This window comes from Sciurus vulgaris, assembly GCF_902686455.1.
Source record: "Sciurus vulgaris genome assembly, chromosome: 3".
In the NCBI taxonomy this organism is placed as follows: Eukaryota; Metazoa; Chordata; class Mammalia; order Rodentia; family Sciuridae; genus Sciurus; species Sciurus vulgaris.
In genome coordinates, this window is record NC_136463.1 from 91139893 (window position 1) to 91163362 (window position 23470).

General features: G+C 37.2%; 1 protein-coding gene across 15 annotated transcripts in view; it reads left to right on the forward strand.

Annotated features, from left to right (window-relative positions):
- The window catches only part of R3HDM1 (R3H domain containing 1), a 110528-nt gene extending 91630 nt beyond the window's left edge, over positions 1-18898 (forward strand). For all 15 annotated transcript variants that reach the window (XM_079135602.1, XM_079135609.1, XM_079135614.1 and 12 more), the window contains 6 exons: positions 8720-8823; positions 11020-11192; positions 13332-13476; positions 15934-16016; positions 16473-16557; positions 17531-18898. In XM_079135602.1, coding sequence (XP_078991728.1) covers positions 8720-8823; positions 11020-11192; positions 13332-13476; positions 15934-16016; positions 16473-16557; positions 17531-17886 — 946 coding nt within the window. In that variant the 3' untranslated portion in view covers positions 17887-18898. The remainder of the gene's footprint in view (positions 1-8719; positions 8824-11019; positions 11193-13331; positions 13477-15933; positions 16017-16472; positions 16558-17530) is intronic.
- The last annotated feature ends 4572 nt before the right edge of the window (positions 18899-23470 follow it).

Below are 23470 nucleotides of genomic sequence, written 5' to 3' on the forward strand. Positions count from 1 at the left end.
ATAAACCTTGAGGATGTTATGCTAAGTGAACTAAGCCAGGAAATCACTGTATGGTTCCACTTATGTGAGATACCTAATGTAGTCAGATTAGTATAAAATAGAAAGGCATTTACCAGGGAGTAGAGGGAGGAGGGAATGGGGAAGTTAGTGTGTAATGAGTATGGAGTTTCAGACCAAAAGAATTCTGGAAATGGGTGGTGGTAATGGTTGTACAGTAATGTGTGTGTATTCATTGAGAACTGAATTATCAACTTAAAATAGTCAATTGTATGTGTATTTCATCAAAAACTTCATAAGATGAATATGCTGAAAGAAGAAAAAGGAAAAAAATCCTGTTGTCTTTAGCTATCAATTCCCTGCCCCTCTACCAACACCCCCATCTCTCTATCCCTAAGCAAACATTAAAGTTCTTTCTGTCATTGTAGATTTTCCTGTTCTGGACTTTTCATGTGACTAACTGCCTATTATACTCAGTGTAATGGTTTTAAGTTTCATTTATATTGCAGCATGTGCCAATACTTCATTCCTTTTTATAGCTAAACAATAATCCATTTTTTGGATATACCACATTTTGTTCTCATTTTGTTTGGTACTGGGAATTGAACCCAGGGGCACTTTAGCACTGAACTACATTCTTTTTTTTTTTTTTTTTTTTTTTTTTTTTTTTTTTTTTTTTTTTGAGATGGTGTCACTAAGTTGACCAGACTGACCTCACACCTGTGATCCTCTTGCCTCTGCACGCCCCAGGAGCTGGGATAACAGGTGTGTGCCACCACACATGGCAGTGGATATTCTTAACCAGATGGTTTTTTTCTTCTTTCATTTTTTGAGATTATGTCTATGTTTCCCAAGCTGGCTTCAAACTTGGGATCCTCCTGCCTTAGCCTTCCAAGTAGCTGAGATGATAGATGTGTGCCACTGAACCTAGCTTGAACAAATATTTTTTATTGCTCTTCATCCTTAAGCACATTTCTTGAGGTTTTAAGGTTTTTTAAAAAATCATTTCATGGTTTCACTGGGATGCAGGTCAGCAGAACTCATGTTGTCATGTCACTTATTCTACAATAGGTGAAATTTAAATTAAGAAAGTATGAGATAATATTCTGGCATCTCTTTTTTTTTTAATTGTTATTTCTGAAATGTGATGAAGCAGTCAGAGGAATAAGACAAGTGTTCTTTAGCTGTGTTACATAGGCAGATGAGCATCGTTCTTGATGTCAATGGCAATTTTATGATGTCAGTCTAGGAACAGTTAAGAAGTGGCTAAACTATTGCCCAAAAGAGCAACATAGGATCAACTGTACTAAAACTAAATTATTGTTTGGCAGATGTCTTCCACCACTTCAGTGAGCCACTAAAGTGATATCCAACAGGTCCACTAATGCAGCTGCCGATGAAGGCTGGTTCATCCTAGTGGGCTGTCAGAATATGGCCCTTCTCAAAATCACTCGTTCTTCAGGAGCACCAGAGACATCTTTATGGTTGATTTTGTTTGATGATACCTGCCCTCCAGTTTCTCAAGCCAAAGGCGTCTTTCCATAAAATGTGTAATAGACTTTCTCTTGGGTCTCAAGCAAGTACTTGTTTAAATACTGGAAAAGTTCAAAGGTCCTTTTTCTTTAAGGGGGTATTGCTGGGAATTGAACCCACACATGCTAAGCACTCTTAACCACTGAGCTCAAGCTCCAAAGAGCCCATTTTTAAGGAGAATATTAGGTTTTTTGTTTTTTAGGTTTTTTTGGGTACTGGGGATCGAACTCAGGGGCACTTGACCACTGAGCCACAACCCCAGCCCTATGTTGTATTTTATTTAGGGACAGGGTCTCATTGAGTTGCTTATCACCTTGCCATTGCTAAGGCTGGCTTTGAACTCTCAATCCTCCCACCTTAGCCTCCTGAGCCCCTGGGATTATAGGTGTGCACCACTGCACCTAGCCACATTAGCAAATACTTTTTCATTCTACCTATTTATTAAATGGGAAAAATCTTCTTTGGGCAAGATATCCAATCCATCGACTAAGTTTTCCTAACACAATATGCACTATGTCTCATGCCTGATATTGAAAGAAACTGTATAATTTAAATTTATCATAGGATACAATTACGATATTCTGTAATCCAGCACCTGCCAGAGGCTTAACTTCTTGCTTCCCTTATCATCCTGGCAGAGTTTTTATATAATCCTCTGTTTTGCCATTTTGCTTCAGCTGCTGGGAAACACAAAACTACACTTATTGCTCCGTGAAAGCAATAACCTTAGACCGGATGTCCCAGTCCCCAAATTTTAGTTTGGTTTGGTTTGGTACTGGGGGTTGAACCCACAGATATTTTACCGCTAAGCTACATCCCTAGCCTTTTTCGTTTTTTATTTTGATACAGAGTCTCAAGTTGCTGAGGCTGGCCTCAAACTTGCTATCTGGGATTACAGACATATACTACCACACCTGACTTGTTTTGCTTTTAATAGTTCTTTTTTCTATTTTTTTATTTATATTCAGATTTTTTAAAACAAATCACATTTGGGAGCCAGGCACAGTGGTGCACATGTTCAATCCCAGCAACTCTGGAGGCTGAGGCAGCAGAATCACAAATTTAAAGCCAGTCTTTAGCAACTTAGAAAGGCTCTAAGCAAGTCAGCTAGACCCTGTCTTTAATAAAATATAAAAAAGGTCTGACTGGGGATGTGGCCCAGTGGTTAAAGCACCATTGGGTTCAATCTCCAGTACCTAAATTAATAAACAAATAAATAAAATGAATAATTCACATTTGGGAATAGGTGAGCTATAAATGAATATTTCTGTAAATATGAGTGTTTAACAAGAAAAGCCAGATAAATTAGCCATTAGCACTTAAGGAAAAACCCAAAATATTATACAATAAAAGTTTTGACTTTTCTTTTTAACTTTATTATTTTTTTATGTAGTGCTTAGGATTGAACCCAGTGCCTCATACATGCTAGGCAAGTTCTCTACCACTGAACCACAACCCCAGCCCTGACATTATTTTATTAATTGAACAAATAATTAAGTAAAATTCTTGTAGTTGAGAATTTATATTGTTTTACCTTTATCCCAAAAATATATGCTGGAAATCACTTTGTCTTGCAAAAAGTTATGAGACAGAAAGCAAATATTTTCTTCCAAAGACAGCAAGCCTGGCTGTGAGCATATGACTCTCAAATGAATTAAAGATTTATATTGTGGTATATCAGCATAAACATCTCCTGACAGCCATGCTCTGACATCTACTGAAGATTTCTGAAGCAGATTCAGATTTTTAGTCAAAACTAAATTCCAGATACATTTAAAAACCAAAATTTAGTCAGTTTCCAAAACGTATTTATTGACTGATTGGTACTGGGAATTGAACTCAAGTGCACTTTATTGCTGAGTTACATCCCCAGCCCTTTTGTTTTTTATTTTGAGACAGGATCTCATTAATTTACTTAAAGGCCTCATTAAGTTGCTGAGGCCAGCCTCAAATCTGCCATCCTCCTTCCTCAGCCTTCCTAGTCACTGGGATTACAGGCATGTGCCACCATGCCTGGCTTCAAAAGGCATTTTTAGTGTGTACTTTTTATAATTACAAAATGCAAGTTTATTTCTTTGGAAAATACAAAAAAGTGTAAATGATCAAGAATGAGCCCTAAATTGACTACTATTTGCATGTTAATATTTTTTAAAATATTTTTAGTTGATAATGGATTTTTATTTTTTATTTGTATGCCATGCTGAGAATCCAACCCAGTGCCTCACAAATCCTAGGCAAGCTTCTACCACTGAGCCACGACTCCAGGCAATACTTTTCTTTTAGTGTTTTTTCTTCTTTGCAACTATAGATGATCCTTGACTTTTAATGAAAATACTGTTAGTCAAAAAGAGACATTAGCCTGTACCATAACTTAGGGTAGCCTATGTTGAACTTGGTCAGAATATTCAATATTAGCCTGCAGTTAGACAAAACCATCTAATACAAAGCCTATTTTGTGAAATTTTGTTGAATATCTCATGTAATTTGTTGAATACCTATGTCCAGAAAAGACTGGCAACACAGAGTATCAGTGATAGAGTACCCTTGTGATTTTGTGACCAGGAGTTAAAGCTCACTGCCATTGCCCAGCATCATGAGAGAATATCATAATGCATATCACTAACCCAAGAAATGACCAAAATTCAAATTTGAAATACATTTTCTCTTGAATGTGTATCATTGTTGCAGAATAGTAGAATTTAAGACCATAAATCTAATAGTCACAAGAAAGGCAATGTCTATTTAGTTTTAATATGGTTGAGATTCTACTGCATATATTTTATTCATTAGGCATAGTAATTATTTCATGTTATTAATAATTTCTTCATAAACGTAATTTTATGTTTATACTTTCATTTTATGGATATACAATAATTTACTTAGACCACTGCAGAACAGTTAGGTCATATCCATTTTTTGTTTGTTGAAGTATCCTGTGAGCAACTTTAATTTCTTCCTCCTTGACATTAGTCCTTAGAGGAAAATTAGTAAGTCAAAGGTATCAGTTTTTAAAGTCCTTGTTACATTTTGATGGAATCTTTGACTTTTACGATCCCATATATGCTAATTCCATTTTGTTATTTTCATGTTTTATAAAAAATATCTCTCATTAACTTGACCCTTAATTATATGGGCCAAGCATTTTATCACAGGTTGATAAAATGTGTATTTATCAAGTTTATTGACAAGAGCTAATGTTCAAATAACATTCAGAGTTATAACAAATAAGTGGAGTTTGAATTCAAACCTATGCTCCCTTCTAACATCCAAGTCCATGGTGCTTAATACCAGGTCAAATATTAAAATTCATAAACCACTAAAAACATAGCAACATAACACCACTTGAATTTGCAAGAATATCATATAACTTAATAACAACATTAATTTCCACTTATATTAGATGTATCAGATTACCATGATCTAATGAAAAAATTATCAATAGGATGTCTTACAAGGCCAGTTTTAAGCATAAAAGGATCATATGACATAAAAAAATATTCCTCACATTTTGATAGACCACAGTAAAAAGTTTCTGATATTTTTGTGTGGGTTTGTGGTGCTAGGAATTAATGCAGTTTTCTGATTTTGAAAAAATACATAATGTTTGCTATTTTTCTGTCATGGATCTGATTCCAAAATATCATAAGATTGAAGACTACCTGGAGGAAAGGGGAATTTCTACCTATGAATTCCCATAGGTAGAATATGGAATATGTTGACAAATATGATAGAAAACCAGAAGAAATCTTGTTGGATATTTTACAGAGTCATTTATCAATATCCAGTGGTCCTGTTGGGGAATTTTGTAGCAATTTGATTTTACCATATTCTGAGGAAAGGCTGCTTCTAAACAGACCAAAAACTAGCATAAGTAGCAGTAGCCATTTTTGTTGCAGTGTCCTTAGTGGCTTTGAAAGGTGATATTAATTATTCAAATTTACACATTCATAGCCTTTTTTCTTTTGTCCTTCTCTCTCTGTACTTGTGATTGAACTTAAGCACACAGATCATTGAGCTACATCCCCAGTTCTTTGTTGGTATGGTTTTGTTTTTTGAGACAAGGTCTCACTAAGTTGTCCAAGCTGGCCTTAAATTTACAGTCCTCCTGCCTTAACCTATAGTCAGTGGGATTACTGGTATGGGGCACCTTGCCTAGCTCATAGTTTTAAGTCAGGGCTTTTTAGGAAGTGTTGGACCAAAGAGGTTTGGATATTAATGTTTTATTTTCCTACCCAAGGGCAGAATATGAACTTCCTCAAGGACTCGGCCTGCTATTTCATTTGTTAAATTCCCCTTCATTCTCTCCTGTCTTTTAAAAAGAATGAAAAAAAAATTGGAGCTAGGAATGCAGCTCAGTAGTAGAACACTTGCCTATCATGCTCAAGACCCTGGGTGTAATCACCAGGACCACAAAAAAAGAGAATGGCTTTTTTTTTTTTTTTTTTTTTTTAATATTTTGTTTTAGTTGTAGATGGATATAATACCTTTATTTTTATGTGATGCTGAGGATTGAACCCAGGGCCCCACACATGCTAGGCGAGCACCTGAGAATGGCATTTTTTAAAGACTCGGTTCTGTTTTCTCTTTTCTAGAGTATTTAAGCAATTTAGAAGTGTGGCTCCCTGTCTACTCTGTTTCCTTTGAATTATTCTTGTGGGAGATTAGTAAGGACCTGGAACTCAGTTTTATAATTCTGAAACCTGATTTTTACTCATTAACCTAAAAAGAAATGTTTTATACTATCTAAAATGAAAACCCACTGGAGTGCTTCACTGAAGTAGTAGTTTATGATTTAGTAGTATGGATTATACTGCTCACCTTGGTGACCTGAATATTTTCTTCCTATCCATAACCATACCACCCTGAAAGCTCTGGATCTCTTCTGAATATTCTCTTCCCTTTTCTGGGTGGTGTCCTGTCACCCCATATGCCTCAGAACTTGAGTAAGCATTATTAGCATATGCCTAGTGAACAAGATCAGGATGAGGGGCTTTGCACTGCCCAAGAGAGCTGTTGGCATGAATTGGAAGAAAGCCTAAAAAACACTTCCACCCAGTGAGAACTGTTTTCCTTAGTACCAGCACATTCACAGACTATTAAGCTGTATTATTTTCTTAGGTAGCTAATCCTCATATAATATATTCCAATCATAATTATTATCAAATTCAGAAAATACTATTTTCACATTCAGTCCCTAAATCACTGTGATAAAATCCTCCCTTTGCATTCCTTTCTTTTTCCCTTTTATTGAACTTCACCGAGCTACTATCACTAAAAAAAAAAAAGAAAGAAAAATTTTTTGAAATATTTTTTAGATGTCGATAGATCTTTATTCTATTCATTTATTTGTACGTGGTGCTGAGAATCGAACACAGTGTCTCACACATGCTAGGCAAGTGCTCTAGCACTGAGCTACAACCCCAGCCCCTGAAAAGCAAAATTTTTTAATTCATATTAATTGGAGAATTGTATACCTGGCCTAAATTACAGAATTGTTGACTTTTTATTATAGACTTCATTTTGTGTATGGTCGTAGGGATTGAAACCAGGGCCTCATAAATGCTAAATACATGTTTTATCACTAAGCTATACCTCTCAACCTCTGGATGTTTTTAAAGATATGTAAATATGAATGGGAGCTGGAGGGATCTCTAGGGATATAGCTGAGTGCTAGAGCACTTGCCTACTATGTGTGAGACCTTGGTTCAATCCCCAGCACCACCTAAATAAATAAAGAACAAAAGTGTACTGAACACCCGCCCCAGTTGCTGACAATTTCAACAGTTATCAACTCATGACTATTTTAATTTAAATCTTTGCCTCTGCCCCCCCATATTATTGTGAAATAAATTCTAAGTATCATATTATTTTATTCATAAATATTTCAGAATAGATATCCCTAAAGATTAAAAAAACACACACAATACCATTTCACATCCTGAAAAGTTTTTGCAATTAATACCTTACTTAAATGAAATATACCCCATAAGTATTGATTGTATTCTTAAACATTTGTCTTAGAGTTACAATAACCTCAGTCTGACTGGATGCATCATCATGGTGTCATTTTTACATGTCTCCTTATATTCTCTGTATTTCTTTCATAGTACGATCTAAAGTAATTGAATTTTTAATTAAATTACATGAGATACAAGTGCAAAAATTTTTTTTAGTTGGTTTTTGCTAGGCATGGTGTCACACACCTGAAATCCTAGCAACTTAGCAAAACCCTGTCTCAAAATAAAAATATAAAAAGGACCAAGGATATGACTCAGTGGTAAATTGCACCTGGGTTCAATTTCTAGTACTATAAAAGAAAAGAAATGCTGCTTTATTAAATAAAACCTCTTTTAATAAAGAGAAGACTGAAAAAAATAGCTAATGGGGCTTTAGATATAAATTGTTTCCTGATAATTTTCAAATCCTATATTATTCTATAACTTTAAATCACTATCCTGAAAGAATTTGCTGAAAAGAGAAAATTTTATAGAGACTTATTATGACAAACCCCTTGTTTGAGTTTCAGAGACTGACTACTCAAAAAATGCAGCCATAATTTAATGGTTTTATACTGACTGCCTTTTATTATTTTTAGTATTTATGTTAGGATACATTAGAACATGTTCTGTTGCTTCCTTATTCTTACTACATTTTCCAAGAAATAATTTGAGTCTGAATAGTGTCAAATTGCATATTCTCTCTCTCTCCCCCTCTCCCCCTCTCCCCCTCTCCCCCTCTCTCCCTCCCTCCCCCCCTCTCCCCCTCCCCCCCTCTCCCCCCCCCCCCCCCCGCCTTGTGGTGCTGGGGACTGAACCCTGGGCCTTGTGCATGTGAGGCAAGTACTCTGCCAACTGAGCTATATCCCCAGCCCTGCATATTCTCTTTTAAGTAACTCAGTGAGATCTGAATACATTATTTTTTAAAGTTACTATTTTTAAAATAATTCATAAAGTTGTAAGAGTAATGGATTCGGGAGTTGGGTATTTTAAAATCAGTGCCATAAACATACAATGATATTTATTCAAAAAAATAATTATAATTTACAGAGAAAAGATTGAAACTAGGTTTACTTTTATTACCTACCAATTTCAAAAAAGATTTTTAGTTGGATTCTTTATTCAAAGACTTTCTAGTCATCTCCTTGTCCTTGTGCTTTTTTTGTGTGTTTGATTTCCCCCCCAACTCCTAGCTCTTCAGTAGGCTACTTACAACATCCAGGATCAGAACAAGTACAGTTTCCTCAAACTACTTCACCATGCAGTTCCCAGCAGCTTCAAGGCCACCAGTGTGCAGGTATGAGTAGATCACTGAAAAAAGCAGGTAATGGTTTGTCTATTTGAGAAATAGTTCAATTAATGTCCTCAGATATTTCTACAAAAATATTCTCAACTTGGGCTTGGATATAATCTGTATATTTGAGTGCCATGCTGAATCAAGCTTAGTGTGTGCAGTCCATGCCTTACTTTATGTCCACTGCTATCACTGTACTATCCTGATTGATATTCTCCAGAGTCCTTTCCTAGGCCCTCTTTTCATTACTCTCCAACCTCTTCTTGGATGACTCTAACCTGCTCTGAGACTTAAAGATGTCTGCTTTTTGCCAACACCTCACAAATCTTATTTCTGCTAAGAACACATAGCCAACTACCTACTAAACATCCTACCTAGACAGACAGTATTTTCCTCCTTTTACATTTCTTACCTCACCTTCCACCTAGTGACCAAAACAGAAATTTCAAAATCCATAATTAATTCTATTCTACTCTCTCTGTCCTTCCCTTTCACATTCCTATAGTCCTTTTTTGCAATACTGGCATTGTACTCAGGTCTTTGCACATGCAAGGCAGGTGCTCTACCACTGAACTACATCCACAGCCCATTAAGTCATTATTTCCTCATTCCTGATACCTTCTCTCCTTCCCCACTGCTGCTAATTGATCAGTTTTGTTCTCCCCACCCCCATATCTTATTTGCAGTAATCTCTTAATTTAAGTGTTTTACTTACTTTGTTTTCCTCACTCCCAACTTTTCTCTTCTCCAACACACATACATATACAAGGAATTTCAAAAATGATTGTCTTGAAACAGAAATCTCTTTATGCCATTCCTCTGAACAAAAAACCTGGATGGATTCCCAATGTAAATGTCCTCACAAACAAGCCTCCTACTTATGCATATATGTTCAAATCATGCAAAACTTTGTTTTCATGATAAAAATACTCTTGTGCCTGTTGCCCATTCACCATCCTTCTCTGCTTGCCCAAGTCTTTCTTATCCTTAAAATTTGAGAGTTGGGGATGTAGTTCAGTGGTAGAGCCATTCGCCTAGCATGCTTAAATCTCCCAGTTCAGTACTTAGCACCACATACAAAAAATAATAATAATAATAATTTATTCCTGAATCTTTGTTTCACAGTAATTTTTTTAAACTAAGAATCATCCTTAAAGTTTAACTCAAAAAACCACCTGTTTTACAAGTGCTTTTCCCTGTGTTTAAGAAAATGTATTCTTTCTTTCTGCTTCTAGAAACAAATCTTTAACATTACACTGGGTTTTATGTGATGATTTATTGACAAATGTAAGCTTCTGAAAAACAGATAAGCAATAAATGATCATCAGTCAATGACTAATAGAGACTATTTCTGGCATGAACCACTTTGGCTAAGGAAAACTTTGAGATGTCTCTAAGGAGTCAACCTTTTCTTGGTGTGTTTGGACAATCAAGTTGGTTCTATATCTGGGGAACTGGAAACCACCTTTATAGTCACAAAAGTACAAACTAAGGTCCTGGAGTCAGGGCATGAAATACCTCACATGGCTATGGTCAACATCAGTTGAAGTACTTGCTTGATACTAGTAGTGTTGCAGAATTAGTCCACAAGATAAATAAATCAAGATAGGGAGATATAATAGTTCAGTTATCTGTAATGTACAGTTAGCAAAGTGTTTTAACACACATATGATCCTTACAACTCTATGAAGTCAGCCAGGGAACCCTTCCTAGCCTCCTTTCTCAGGTGGGAAAAGAGATGAAATAATTTTCTTGGAGTCTAGGGATATTTCAGAGTATGAAAATTGTGCTCTCTGCCCTCATGTCCCAAACTTATTCTGCTAATTCGCTCTCTATACAGTAAGTTAGATTTTTTTCAAAGTTTTTCATTTAGAATGCCTATTTTCAAATTTATTTTAAAAATTAGGAACCTTTGTAGATCATGTGCTTTGGACTTCCTGTTGGAAGTAATTAGCTCTCCTAAGCAACTATCGCCTGTATTTTTAGGATAAGTGAGATGTGTAGGCTTGGAGTGTTCATTTTAATGTCTTTTGAAACACATAATGCATGTAGCATGGATACAAGCCTTTAATTTGGCTTGCATATCTAATAGTAAAATTATTTTCAGAAATGCGAAATCATTGCTGTTATGCTAATGATCAGAGATACCAGTTAATTACTAAAATATACTGATTGTAGTGTCCTCATTTTGATTTTCAGCCATGCCACCACCACCACCTGGTGGAGGAATGGTGATGATGCAGCTCAGCGTACCAAACAATCCCCAATCTCGTGCCCACTCTCCTCCTCAGTGGAAACAAAATAAATATTACTGTGACCACCAGAGAGGGCAGAAGTGTGTTGAATTTAGCAGTGTAGACAATATCGTTCAGGTAAGATGGTCTTGTTCATTACTATTTTGAAACTTTGCTTTTTTATCACATAAGAACAACTTGTGCCTTGACACTGAATCTGGAACCCATTCAAATAGTGTTTGCCAATTTCTGAATGTCAAAAACAAATTTTTTAAGTTAAAAAAATCAGAAAGACCTAGGGGTATAGCTCAGTAGTAGAGAACTTACCTAGTGTGCATGAGGGCCTGGGTTCCATGCCCACCCAGCCCAGGAACAAAATAACAAATAAATTAGATCTAAAGTTTTCCAAACAAAAAGAATTGAGCATTTATCCTACTTTTCCCACTTAAGCTATATTTTAGTGAAACCAGATAGTCAATGAAGAAACATTCTTCACAGAAGAATCCAGTAAACAATGGTAGAATCAGAAAAATTGGCATTTTAGAACCCTATCAAAATAATGGATCAGAAAAAATCATTAGCAAATATTAAGATTATTTTTAGGTAGAAAGTTCATGCAAGACTTTAAAGTGGATGAATTAGGCAAACAACATTGAATCTAATGATCAGTTACACTCACTGATCAATTGCAGCCTTAATAAAAGTTGATCAGCCAAACAATATTTGCCTCTTAATGTAGTATAAGAGGAAATACATGGCATCACCTAAGAGGTACTTTAATCAAAAATGTTGAACCAGAACTAGGCCTTTTAGGAAAATACTCAAGTATATTTACTGAAAAGAATAAGATTATACCTACTACCCAGATGGTTAGTTTTAAAATGTTGTCAGACTGGGGTTGTAGCTCAGTGGTGAAGCACTTGCCTAGTACATGGGAGGCACTGGGTTCAATCCTCAACACCACATAAAAATAAATAAATAAAGATATTGTGTCCATCTACAACTGAAAATATTTTTTTAAATACCATTGCCTACTAAAAGAACCAGGGCTCCTTAGAGAAATAATTGTTACCAGAATTTGTGCAGAGAAAGTATAAGATGGGCCTAGACCATCAGGCTGTGCCTGAAAGTAAGTACGGACTGGGAGAAGGATGAGGATATGACAGAGGATATAAGATCAGGCTTCAAGATTTGGGACATAAAAAGATTGCTAATTTCCTGGTTTTGTTATTCTACTATGATTATATTAGAAAATATCCTTATTTTTAGGAAATAGACATTAATTTTTCAGTGAAAGAGGGAGTATCTAATTCAACTCATTCTCAGAAATATATGTATATATAGTATATGTTATATACACACAGAGTCATATGCCATATAACATTTGCATCAAGAATATGCTGCATAGGGCTGGGGAGATAGTTCAGTAGGTAGAGTGCTTCCCTTGCAAGCACAAGGCCCTGGAATTGATCCACAGAACCGCAAAAAAAAAAAAAAAAGAATATGCTGCATATATGACAATGGTCATATTATAATGGAAAGGAATTAGATACTTGCCTAGCATATTCAAGGCCCTGGGTTCCATTCCCCAAACCACCAAAAATAATAAATACACTTAAAACTTTTGAGTTAGGAATGAAACTCAGTGGTAGAGCATTTGCCTGGCATGCATAAGGCCCTAGGTTCAATCCCCAGCATAATGACAAAAAATAAATAAATTACAATGGAACTAAAAAATTTCTATCACCTAGTGACATTTTAGCTATCTTCTGATGTTCACACAACAGTACAATCACCTGATGACACATTTTTAAGGATAATCCCCATTGTTAAGTGACACGAGACTTTTTAGAGAGAGAAAGAAAACAAAATTTTAACAGCATTTAGAAAATCTGGGATTTCTTTGTACTATCTTTGCAACTACTCTTTAAGGATGAAATTACTTAAATGAAATGTTAAACTTCTAATGTGGGAAAGAAAGATTGGGATAATGCATATATTCTCTTCTACAGAAATATCAATAATATTGCTAATGTGCAAAGCAAATTTCAAAACTAAAATTTAATCTGTTCCCAAAAAATGGATGTATGAATGCATATGAATAGAAATGGTCTGTTACTCATGTTTATCTTCGGAATTGGAAGATATGTTTGAATTTTTTTTTATAAAAGTGCATATTTATAATCAAGAAGAAGTAGAAATTTTGTCCAAAAGGAAATTTGCAAAAAACATGCCCCAATAATATTGACCTGTTTTCTTCATGTATTATAATTGCAGCACAGCCCTCAACTCAGCAGTCCCATTATTTCACCAGCTCAGTCGCCAGCACCAGCTCAGCTGTCCACCCTGAAAACCATACGTCCCTCTGGACCACCACTTTCCATCATGCCCCAGTTTTCTAGACCTTTTGTTCCTGGGCAGGGTAAGTGCATGAGAAACTAGTCACAGCTTCAGAAAATTTTAGGTACCCAATCCCAATCATTTGGTAATTTTTCTTGATAATACTACCTTCCTGTTTCCCACAAAACTGCATTTTTACCTTCCCTCAGGCAAATCTATTTATTATCATACACTCTTCTAGACTTGTATTTTACTGCTAAATAACTATTAATTCAGTAATTATAAGTCATTCCTCTATAGTAGAAATATGCAATGTAAGTAGTGGAGGGCCTCTGGATTCAGTCCCCAATATCACCACCAAAAAAAAAAATTATTCAAAAATTTATTCAATGAACATTTATTGAAGTCATACAGTACCACTATAGTGATGAATAAGGAAAAATCTTTAACGTTATCATCCCTCAAGTCTACTTAGAGGAACAGACTTACATGTGGGTAATTATAAACCAATATGGAAACCATTCATTTTATTTCCTGAAATTTATTCTAAAGATTAGTGCCATAACAATTTATTTATAAAAGCAATTTATAGCAAAAAAGTTCAAAAACAACCTAAATATCCATCAGTGAAGAATACATTATAGTATAGCCATAAAAGGAACACTGTACAACTGCCTGAAATTCATGGTCTAAAGAACCATTAAAAGGAGAACTATTCACAATGTGGTAAGTGATTGTGAAAAGCAGCATGGACATTTCAAAAAAAAGATGTACAAATGTCCATTAGGCCCTTGAAAAGGTACTCACCATGGTTAGTCATTAGGGAAATAAATATTAAAACAAAAATGAGCCAGGCACAGTGGCACACACCTCTGATCCCAATGACTCAGGAAGCTAAGGGAGAAGGATCACAAGTTTGAGACCAGGCTCAGCAACTTAACAAACACCTTGACTCAAAAATTAAACTGGGCTGGGGGTGTAGCCCAGTAGTATAATGCTCCTGAGTTCAATTCCAAGAAAGGGAGGGGAGGGAGAATTTATCAGAAAGGAATTGGAGGAAACTCTTTGGAGAATAAAAATGTACTTTGATCTTATTGGAATCGTGATTAGATAGACTTTTTGGTACTGCTGTTCTAACCCAGGGTGCTTGACCACTGAACCACATCCCTAGACCTATCTTATTTTTTATTTTGAGACAGGGTCTCACTAAGTTGCTGAAGATCTTGCTAAGTTGCTGAAGCTAGCCTCAAATTTGTGATCCTCCTATCTCAGCCCCCCAAGTTGCTGGTATCACATGCATGCACCACCATGCCAGGCAGTTACATAGACTTTACAGTTAACCTAACTCAGTACTTAAAATGTGCATTTTCGATGTTAATTATCTCAGTTTTTTAAAAAAGTATAAAATGTTCTTGCATGTAAAATGAGCACACACACATTTAGGTCAAAGACTGAAAAGATATGCCCCAAAATGTCAGAAGTCATGGAATGACCAGGGTGATTTTTATTTTCTCCTTTGTAATTCTCTGTTCCCAATTTTTCTACAAAGTTTTGCTTTACTATTCTAGAGAAAAAAAAAAAAAATCTTACCATAGAAAATAAATTGAAATAGCATGTGTCATATAGTCTGGTATGAATGACCTAAGTGCATTTGTGCATGTGTGAGTGGTACACATGATGTAGTATAAATGCCCCAGAGGACCATCTTACCCACCCCATAAGGAAGAGTCTCTTTTTCTTCCTGACCACAGTCTTAACATACTTGAAAAGAATACTTCTACATGTTACTAGATCTTAGGTGTCTTTGTTTAGGAGGTGCCAGAATTTTTAAGCATCTTTCTCTCTATTTCTTTTAATAATAAATGTTTGAGCCTTATTGTTCAGTTTCATTATTGTAACACTCAACTCTGACTTCTTTGCGGTTATTTTTTATGTATCCTCAAATTTAACATTGCATCTCTGATCTCAGTGCTAGTCCCTTGTTATACCTGCCCTTAGGAGTAATGTCATGGGTGTGTCCTATCTGGGAGCTACCCAACCATCTTGACCCTGTTCAACCAAAAGGAGCCCATGGAGTGGCAAGAAGTCTATGCCTTGCTTTTCTCTGTTATGAATCTATCCCCTGAATGAATATTTATTTAAATTTTATTTAAGATTTATTTAGTTTTCTGATTGGATAATACACTGACATGATTCAAATAATGTCAAGTAGTTTTAAAGTATAAAAAGAAGTTTCTCTCCCTCCTGTTCCTTCTACCCAGTTCCTACCAGTCATCCTCCTTCATAACCACAGTTATTAATCATAATCCTTTCAGAAATTTGCCCCAGCTCTTTAAAGGATATGTTGTAATTTAACATTTTTTTTAAAAATACATGAATTACCTATACTTGTTTTACTCAACCAAATGTGTTTCCTCTCTTTCTTGTTTTTGAACAATTTCTACAACTCTGGTGGGGAGGGGGGGAGAAAAGAAAACTCTGGAAAATATGTGCATTATAACTGAGGAGAAAAAAACATAAAAATGTTTTTGACTTTCAGGAGATGGCAGGTATCCATTACTCGGCCAGCCTCTGCAGTATAACCCTCCTACTGTTCTGCATGGGCACATTCCAAACCAACAGGTATGAAAGGCAGCTCTCTGACCTCTTACACTTTGTCACAGAATCCCATATTCCCTTGCCAGGTAGGGGCACTGAGCCCACCTGTTGACACTGTCTACGGAGAACTGTGTGTCTTAGCCAATTGATTTATACCTCTTAGCACTGCGAGTAGAAGCAAGGGAGAAAGCAGTGGTACTTGACTGAGCAATGGCTCACTAGTGCCACCCAAAGATGGGGGCAAGTGGCTAAGAGTTGGGGGCAAGTAGCTAAGAGTTGGAGCACCTTTGCTTATGAAAGTGTCCACAAGTGACCAGTCATAACACCATTGCTGCAGAGCAGAATCCAAGAAACCTTGGATTGGCTTATTTCTGCAGGAGTACTAACCCCAAACCATGTTTAGGTGCTAAGTTTTTGAACACTACAAACATATTTTTCAGCATTATTAAACTTATTTCTCAACTATTTGTGGGCTTCCAGGGTCAATCTGGCAGCAGGCATGGAAACCGAGGAAGGAGACAAGCTAAGAAAGCTGCATCCACAGACCTTGGAGCAGGAGAAGCAGGTGTGTCCCTGAGGGGTAAATACATGTGTGTCTACAGATTGGTGACAGTCTTAAAATGTACCACAACACAGAAATGGGCTTACTTCTTCTTAGGATCCCCTAGAAAATGTCCCAGGAAATTATGCCATCTCCAGTTTAGGATTCTTGAATATGTTCTTTTAACTCTGCCTCATTTCAGATGGGAGAATATGTATAGTATGGTGCAGGTGGATTTAGGAGCAATGAAGGGGTCAGGCAGAAGAGGAGGCTGAGAGGAGCAGGTAGAGTTCAGCAGCCTCTGTGTTCTTTGAGAAAGGGGTTATCCTTACACCCATGTGGGAGAAAGTCTGAATGAACCAATATGGGCTTTTCTGTGGTGAAGTGCTTTCACATTTATACTTTAACTTTCTACTCTACAGTCTTGGGTAGTTGGGCAAGTGTTTTCTTTATCAATAAAAGATTTGCCTGAGATGACCTGATTTAGAAAAGTTGCTCTTCAGTGTTGCATTTACCTGTGGGACTATCAGTGAGGACTTTGAGATCAGTCTGTTAGCTCCATACTCCTGGCCTAAGTGGTGAGTAGGAATGATTTTTAAAAAATGGCCATAGCTATAATGGTGATTGTAATGGTGTAATGGCCACCATAATAATAGCCGTAATGATGGTGCATGCCTGTAATCCCAGAGACTTGGGAGGCTACAGCAGGAGGATTGCAAGTTCAAGGCCAGCCTAGACAACTTAGGCAAGACCCTGTCTCAAACTAAATAATGAAAAAGAGCTGGGGGTGTAGTCATAGGTAGAGTGCCTCTGTATTAAATACCCTATACCAAAAAATAAGTGAATAAAGGAAGGAGTACCATATCAATTATAATTTTGTGATTTTGAATAGTTTCGGGAAATTCTCTTAATTGTCTCTGTTGTCTTAGATCTACAGTACTTTTTACCTAACTCTTTTGGTAACAGTAATTTATTAATTCTACCTTTTCCATTCTAGTTGTTGGGAAGGTCTTGGAAATCACTGAACTACCTGATGGAATAACTCGCATGGAAGCTGAGAAGCTTTTTGGAGAACTCTTTAAAATTGGCGCCAAGATTCGGTGGCTCCGGGACCCCCAGTCCCAGCCACGTCGTCACCCGCTTTGTTGTGGCAGTGGGGACAGCACTGTCAACCCTGAGCGCTCTAAACCTAGTGACTTGGCCTCTACATACACTGTCTTAGCCACATTTCCCTCCATTTCAGCTGCACAGAATGCATTGAAGAAACAAATTAATTCAGTTAACAAGTTTAAGCTGAGAACAAGCAAGAAGCACTATGACTTTCACGTTTTGGAAAGGGCGAGTTCTCAGTAACAGAGCCACCTTTGGACCTTTCACCTCCATGATTCCCCTTCCCTCTCCCATATCTGATTGGCTTGGTATTTGGAGCTTCTGTTAACGTTTTAGAGTCTCCTAGGATGTGTGGTCATGGCATTATAGCTTTTGAAGGAAGGCCAGTGATCCAGCAAAGCGGGGGAGGGGATGAAAGACACATTTTACCCTACTGACTATAGGAATCCACACCAGAATGATACAGAGTTAGCAGCTTTTTCTAAGGAAATGCTGTCAAATGCCTCCTAACTTTTATAGTTATTTTGTTTTATATTTCTGAATTCTTGTATCAGATCCAAAGCTCTGTTGTACAGCAAATTATTGTTCAAAATGATTATAACCAGTTGCAACCTGTATTTCTTTTTACAACCAGCACAGTGGGACCCAACTTAGAATTTGCAGGGGGGAAAGAATGCAGGAATGGAACAACCAAGCCAAAACCATGTACTATCCCTCTGGGGGGCTGAGAGTGCTAAGGAGAGCCCACAAATAGATTTCTCTTCCCCTGAATCTCTAAACACAGAAACACTTTCCATAAAATAGAGAATTCTCCTATAAGGTCCCTTCCTTATTCACTTAGATAGTTTGAATGTTAAGTGTGAAGTAAATTATGTTCTTGATGCCTCTAAATCAAACCACTTAGATTCAAAGGGGAATAGGAATCATCCTAGGCAGGAGAATATTTCCACTTTCTTTTTTAAATGTCTCTCCAATAACTAAATGCCACTTATCTGCATTCCCCTTCTCGTGGTTTTTTTTTTTTTTTTTTTTTTTTTTTTTTTTGTCACCTAAGGAAATACATTTGATGAGTGCTGGAAACTTAAGTGGTTCAAAATTTTTCATTGTTTGCAGCAGATAACTGGACATCAAAAATTCATTGCACTTATGAACAAGGAACCTTCTTTTCAATTTCTGTGTAATTTGCAAGGCTGTACAATATGTGCTGATGCAAGCCTTTTTCAGTTCAAGAGAATAAATGTTTACAAATACAGGCCCACTTTGTCTTTCTTTTTAATTAAAAACATAATCAGGCAACTAAAAGTAGAACACTGTTTGGTTATATAAAAAATTTGTTTTTAGCATATATTTTTACACCCAATTGTCCAGTTTAGCTGAAATGCTTTCCAGATGTCTTTCTCCATTGGTCAGTCAGCAGACTCATACTGCTGGGAAATCTGCAAGGTGGAGTTTGCCAGCTGCAACTTTCCTACAAATGGATTTGCTCCCACCCAGACCAAGGGTTTACTGTGCAACTGAAGATACTAGTCAGCAGATGATAGTACAAATGTGCACTCACTCTAGAGCATTGGTAAAGTTCCCCAGGACCCCAGTGAATGCCAGAGCTCCCCATCAAGCTGGCACATCCTACTTAATGACTATTGTACTCCCAAAATTAGAAGTTAGAGCTTCCTTAGAACCTTGTCATATTGATAAGCCCTGCCAAAGGGAAAGAAAATGAGTAACTCTGAAATCACTTCTAAGGCCTATTGAAATTTTTTTATTTAAATTAAAAATTGATTCCAAACTGGGTGTGGTGGTATATTCTTATAGTCCCAGCTACTCAGGAAGCTGAGACAGGAGGATCACTTAAGTTCAGGAATTCAAGACCAGTGTGGGGAATATAGAGAGACCCTGTCTCAACCAAAAAAATTTAAGACCTTCCAAATTTGGGTCAGTACGAAGAAATATATCAACTACATTCAGTGGCACACTCCTGTAGTCCCAGCTCCTTAGGATGTTGAGGTAGTCTTGAAGATAAGTGCTCAATGATCTTTAACTCTAAATTTAAAACATTCATAAGCTATTAATTATCAGCAGAGATCCTTTTGCCAACAAGACCACTTGGAGTATAAATATAAGTATGAAGAAACAGACCAAGCCCTGAATACTGCTATATGTAGTCACAAAGAAGGTACAATAAATCCAGATAAGTAGTGAGTAGTGGTGCAGGAGGCAAGAGGCAAGCCAAGAGAATGTAGTGTCATGAAAATAGTTGGTTTTTTTTTTTTTTTTTTTTTTTTTTTTTTTCTTTCCAGAAGGCAATAAATAAACTACTGACACTGATGGAAAGACAGATTAAGTGAGAAAATTGATGGGATCAGTAAATGTATTGGGATCAAAATGGATGGGATCAATGTGTTTAGCATCTTGAAAGCCACTGGCAATTACTGTAGAGTAGGGAAAGAGAAACTGGAAGGAACTGAGGGAAAATTGGATTTGAAGAGGTAGAAACAATGAGTACTACCAATTTTTATAGTTTTGCATCAAGGTTGGCAAGGAAGTGGAATGATGCCTAGAGGAGAACATGGATCAAAGTAGAATTCATAAATATTTCATAAATTCAACTAGATTATATGTCTTAAAATTCCTTGGAGATGAGATTAAACAAATAGCACAGATCCAATAGCCTTATAGTCTTTATGAGAAGTTTATTGGGCTGGGGATGTATCTCAATGGTAGAGTGCTTGTCTAGCATGTACAAGGCCCTGGGTTCCGTCCTCGGTACAAGATACAAAAAAAAAAAAAAAAAGTTTATAACATTTTGGGCTTAGAGTACTGGAAAGCCACTTAAGTCCTTTCCCATGTGGAGTAAGGAGAGACAGATGCATCACATATCAAAAAGATAAAACATTATAATTATGTTGCATACTAAAGAGGTTTCCATGAAAAAGCTGACAGCTGAGGGAAAATCAAGGAATTTTTTTGTTGCCTTCTGCAGAAAAAGAAAAAAGACCTGTAATTCGAGCCAGCATTGTGGCAACAGGAACTCTTCTTCAATCGTATCAGAGGATGGAGATAAGCCAAAACCTCATGGTTTCTTGCAATTAATTTCTCTGAATATTATCTTTACTACAGTAGGAATCTTAGTCAACCGGGTCCTTTGCTTTAGACCTTTGGTTTACCGTGAAGGAGTTAGTACAGTACAAAGGAAATAGATAAGAAATTAGAATAAAAAGGCCAGGCTATTGTAGAGTCAGCTCTCAATCACAACACCACATTCCCTGACAATCACATGGGAATACTAGTGAAATTGCCAATCCCACCTTATAAAAATATGTGCACGTACCAGGTCTAAATGTTGTCAAGTCCTTTTTGATCTTGTCAAGTCTGATTTGACCTATATAAAAATGGTGGGCAGTAGAAGCGCACAGGCATTTAAGATGTGACTTGGTATAGACTTTGAACTTTCCTAAGGACAGCTTCAGATGTCCTGCACCTGGCAATAAGCCTTATTTGTGGGTTTCCCCAGAGCACTGACATAGTTAGGGGCAGAAGTTACTTTTACCAATAAAGTGTGTTATATTTACCTGTGTCTATACTAGCAGCTCTGATGGCCCTTTGAGAATGACAGAGATCATAACTTTTTGCCCATTTCTACTACTTTATATATTAGATGAAAACACAGCTTGACGGTTGCTTAAGTCCTTGTTCCATGAAGAATACGGAAATAATGGGTATGTAATTGTGAATTTAGAACACAAAATGTGTTTGCCAATGTGCCAAAAATAATTTAAAAATCACTTAAGCCAAGTGCAGTGGCACATGCTTGTTATCCCAGCTACTTGGGAGGCTGAGGCAGGAGGATCACAAGTTAGAAGCCAGCCTGAGCAATTCAGTAAGACCCTGTCTCAAAAAGATTAAAAAAAAAAAAAAAAACGTAGGGATGTAGCTCAATGTTACAGCACCCCTGCATTCAATCCCAAGTATTGCAAAATAATAAAAATTACTTTGGCATCAAAGTTGACAATAAAATGGATCTGATCCCTTCTCCCAAGCTAAAAAATTCTGTTTTCCTGATCCCACCAGGGAGGGACATGGAGCTTGCGAATAATGTGGAGACAGGCCTTTGAGTATATTAACCACAATTCCTGAGTAGTTTGGGAAGAATCAAGGCAGCATATCTGCAGCTGCCTCGGGAAACAGCTGAGTTGGATTCATCACATGTCAGCAACTGAAAAAATGTAAGACTTCAGCAGGGCTGGGATGTAGCTCAGCGACAGAGCACCTATCCAGCATGTGCAAGGTCCCCCAACACACACACAAAGCCAGCCACTGGATCTCTGGGATGGTGGCCAGACCCCCTCTAATCCCTGTCCAATAGATGTTAGGATATGGTGTCTACAGTATTCAAAGGCAGAGAGCATGGATTCCATCTTCTAGTGCCAGGTGCAGAACTTGCACGAAGGTGCTGTACATGCTGGCATGGTTCAAAGCTGGCCCCATGTTTGGGATTCTAGAAGCTTTTATGAGTTGATGCTAAAAAAGAACTTGAGGAACACATACATGCATTCAGTCAATAGACCTTTACTAGCCTGAAAAACATACAACTGCCCTTTAATCCACCCCCATGACCACATGTTAGCTAAATAACATTTTTGTAAGAAGTATGTTTCAGTTATCTCTTGTTGCTTAACAAACATCCCAGAATTTAGTTTTTTGTTGTTGTTTTTTGCAGTGCTGGGGATCGAACCCAAGGCCTTAGTGCATGCAAAGCAAGCACTCTACCGACTGAGCTATCTCCCCAGCCCCAGAATTTAGTTTTTAAAGCAACATTCCTGGGTTGGAAATGCAGCTCAGTGGTAGAGTGTTTTCCTAGCATTTGCGAGGACCTAACTGATCCCAGCAACAAGGAAGGAAGGAAGGAAGGAAGGAAGGAAGGAAGGAAGGAAGGAAGGAAGGAAGGAAGGAAGGAAGGAAGGAAGGAAGGAAGGAGGAGGAGGGAGGGAGGGAGGGAGGGAGGGAGGGAGGGAGGGAGGGAGGGAGGGAGGGAGGAAGCAACAAGCCTGTGGGTCAGGAATTTGGGGAGGATTTAAGGATGGCTTGGCTCTTCCCACCTATTATCAGCTTCCCTGAACTAGGGTAGGGCTGGGCTTGAAGTTCCAAAGTGGCCTCACTCACATGTGTGTGGTTCAGGATCTGGCTCTCAGCTCTAATGCCTCTTCAAGAGGTGCTTCATCCTCCCTAGCAATTGTGTCGTGGATGTCTTTATATAACTTCTCCAAGGACAAGAAAAGTTAAAGACCTCATAAAACTTGGTCTTGAAAGTCCCAGAATATCATTTCTGCTGTTTTCTACTAGTCAAAAATATGTCAGAAGGTCAGTCTAGAATTAAGTACAAATGAAATAAATCTTCTCTTGAAAGAAATGGTAAAAATACAATTAGGATGAAAGATATGGTTCCAGCTCTCTTTGAAAATAATTTACCACAAATAAATAATTTTAAAAGTTCCATTGACTACTTCCGGACCAAATCCTGGGTCTGAGCTCTTCATTTACATTACCAACTTCCTGGTCCAGGCAGTCATCAGGCATTGCTTAAACTACTGAAACTGAGTATTATTGGTCCATTTTGGGTCAAAAACCTCTCTCAACCCATGATCATGCTCAGAAAAATATGAGTTGGCCAGCCAGACTCATGTACTTAACTTCTTAGAGGTCAGGGATGAGGGTGGTGTCACACAGACTACACAGATTGATAGGAAGGAAGAAACTGAAATACTGTGATCACCAGATGAAGGAATGGATGAACATTGGACAGGCGGAACCACCTGACATCCATATACAG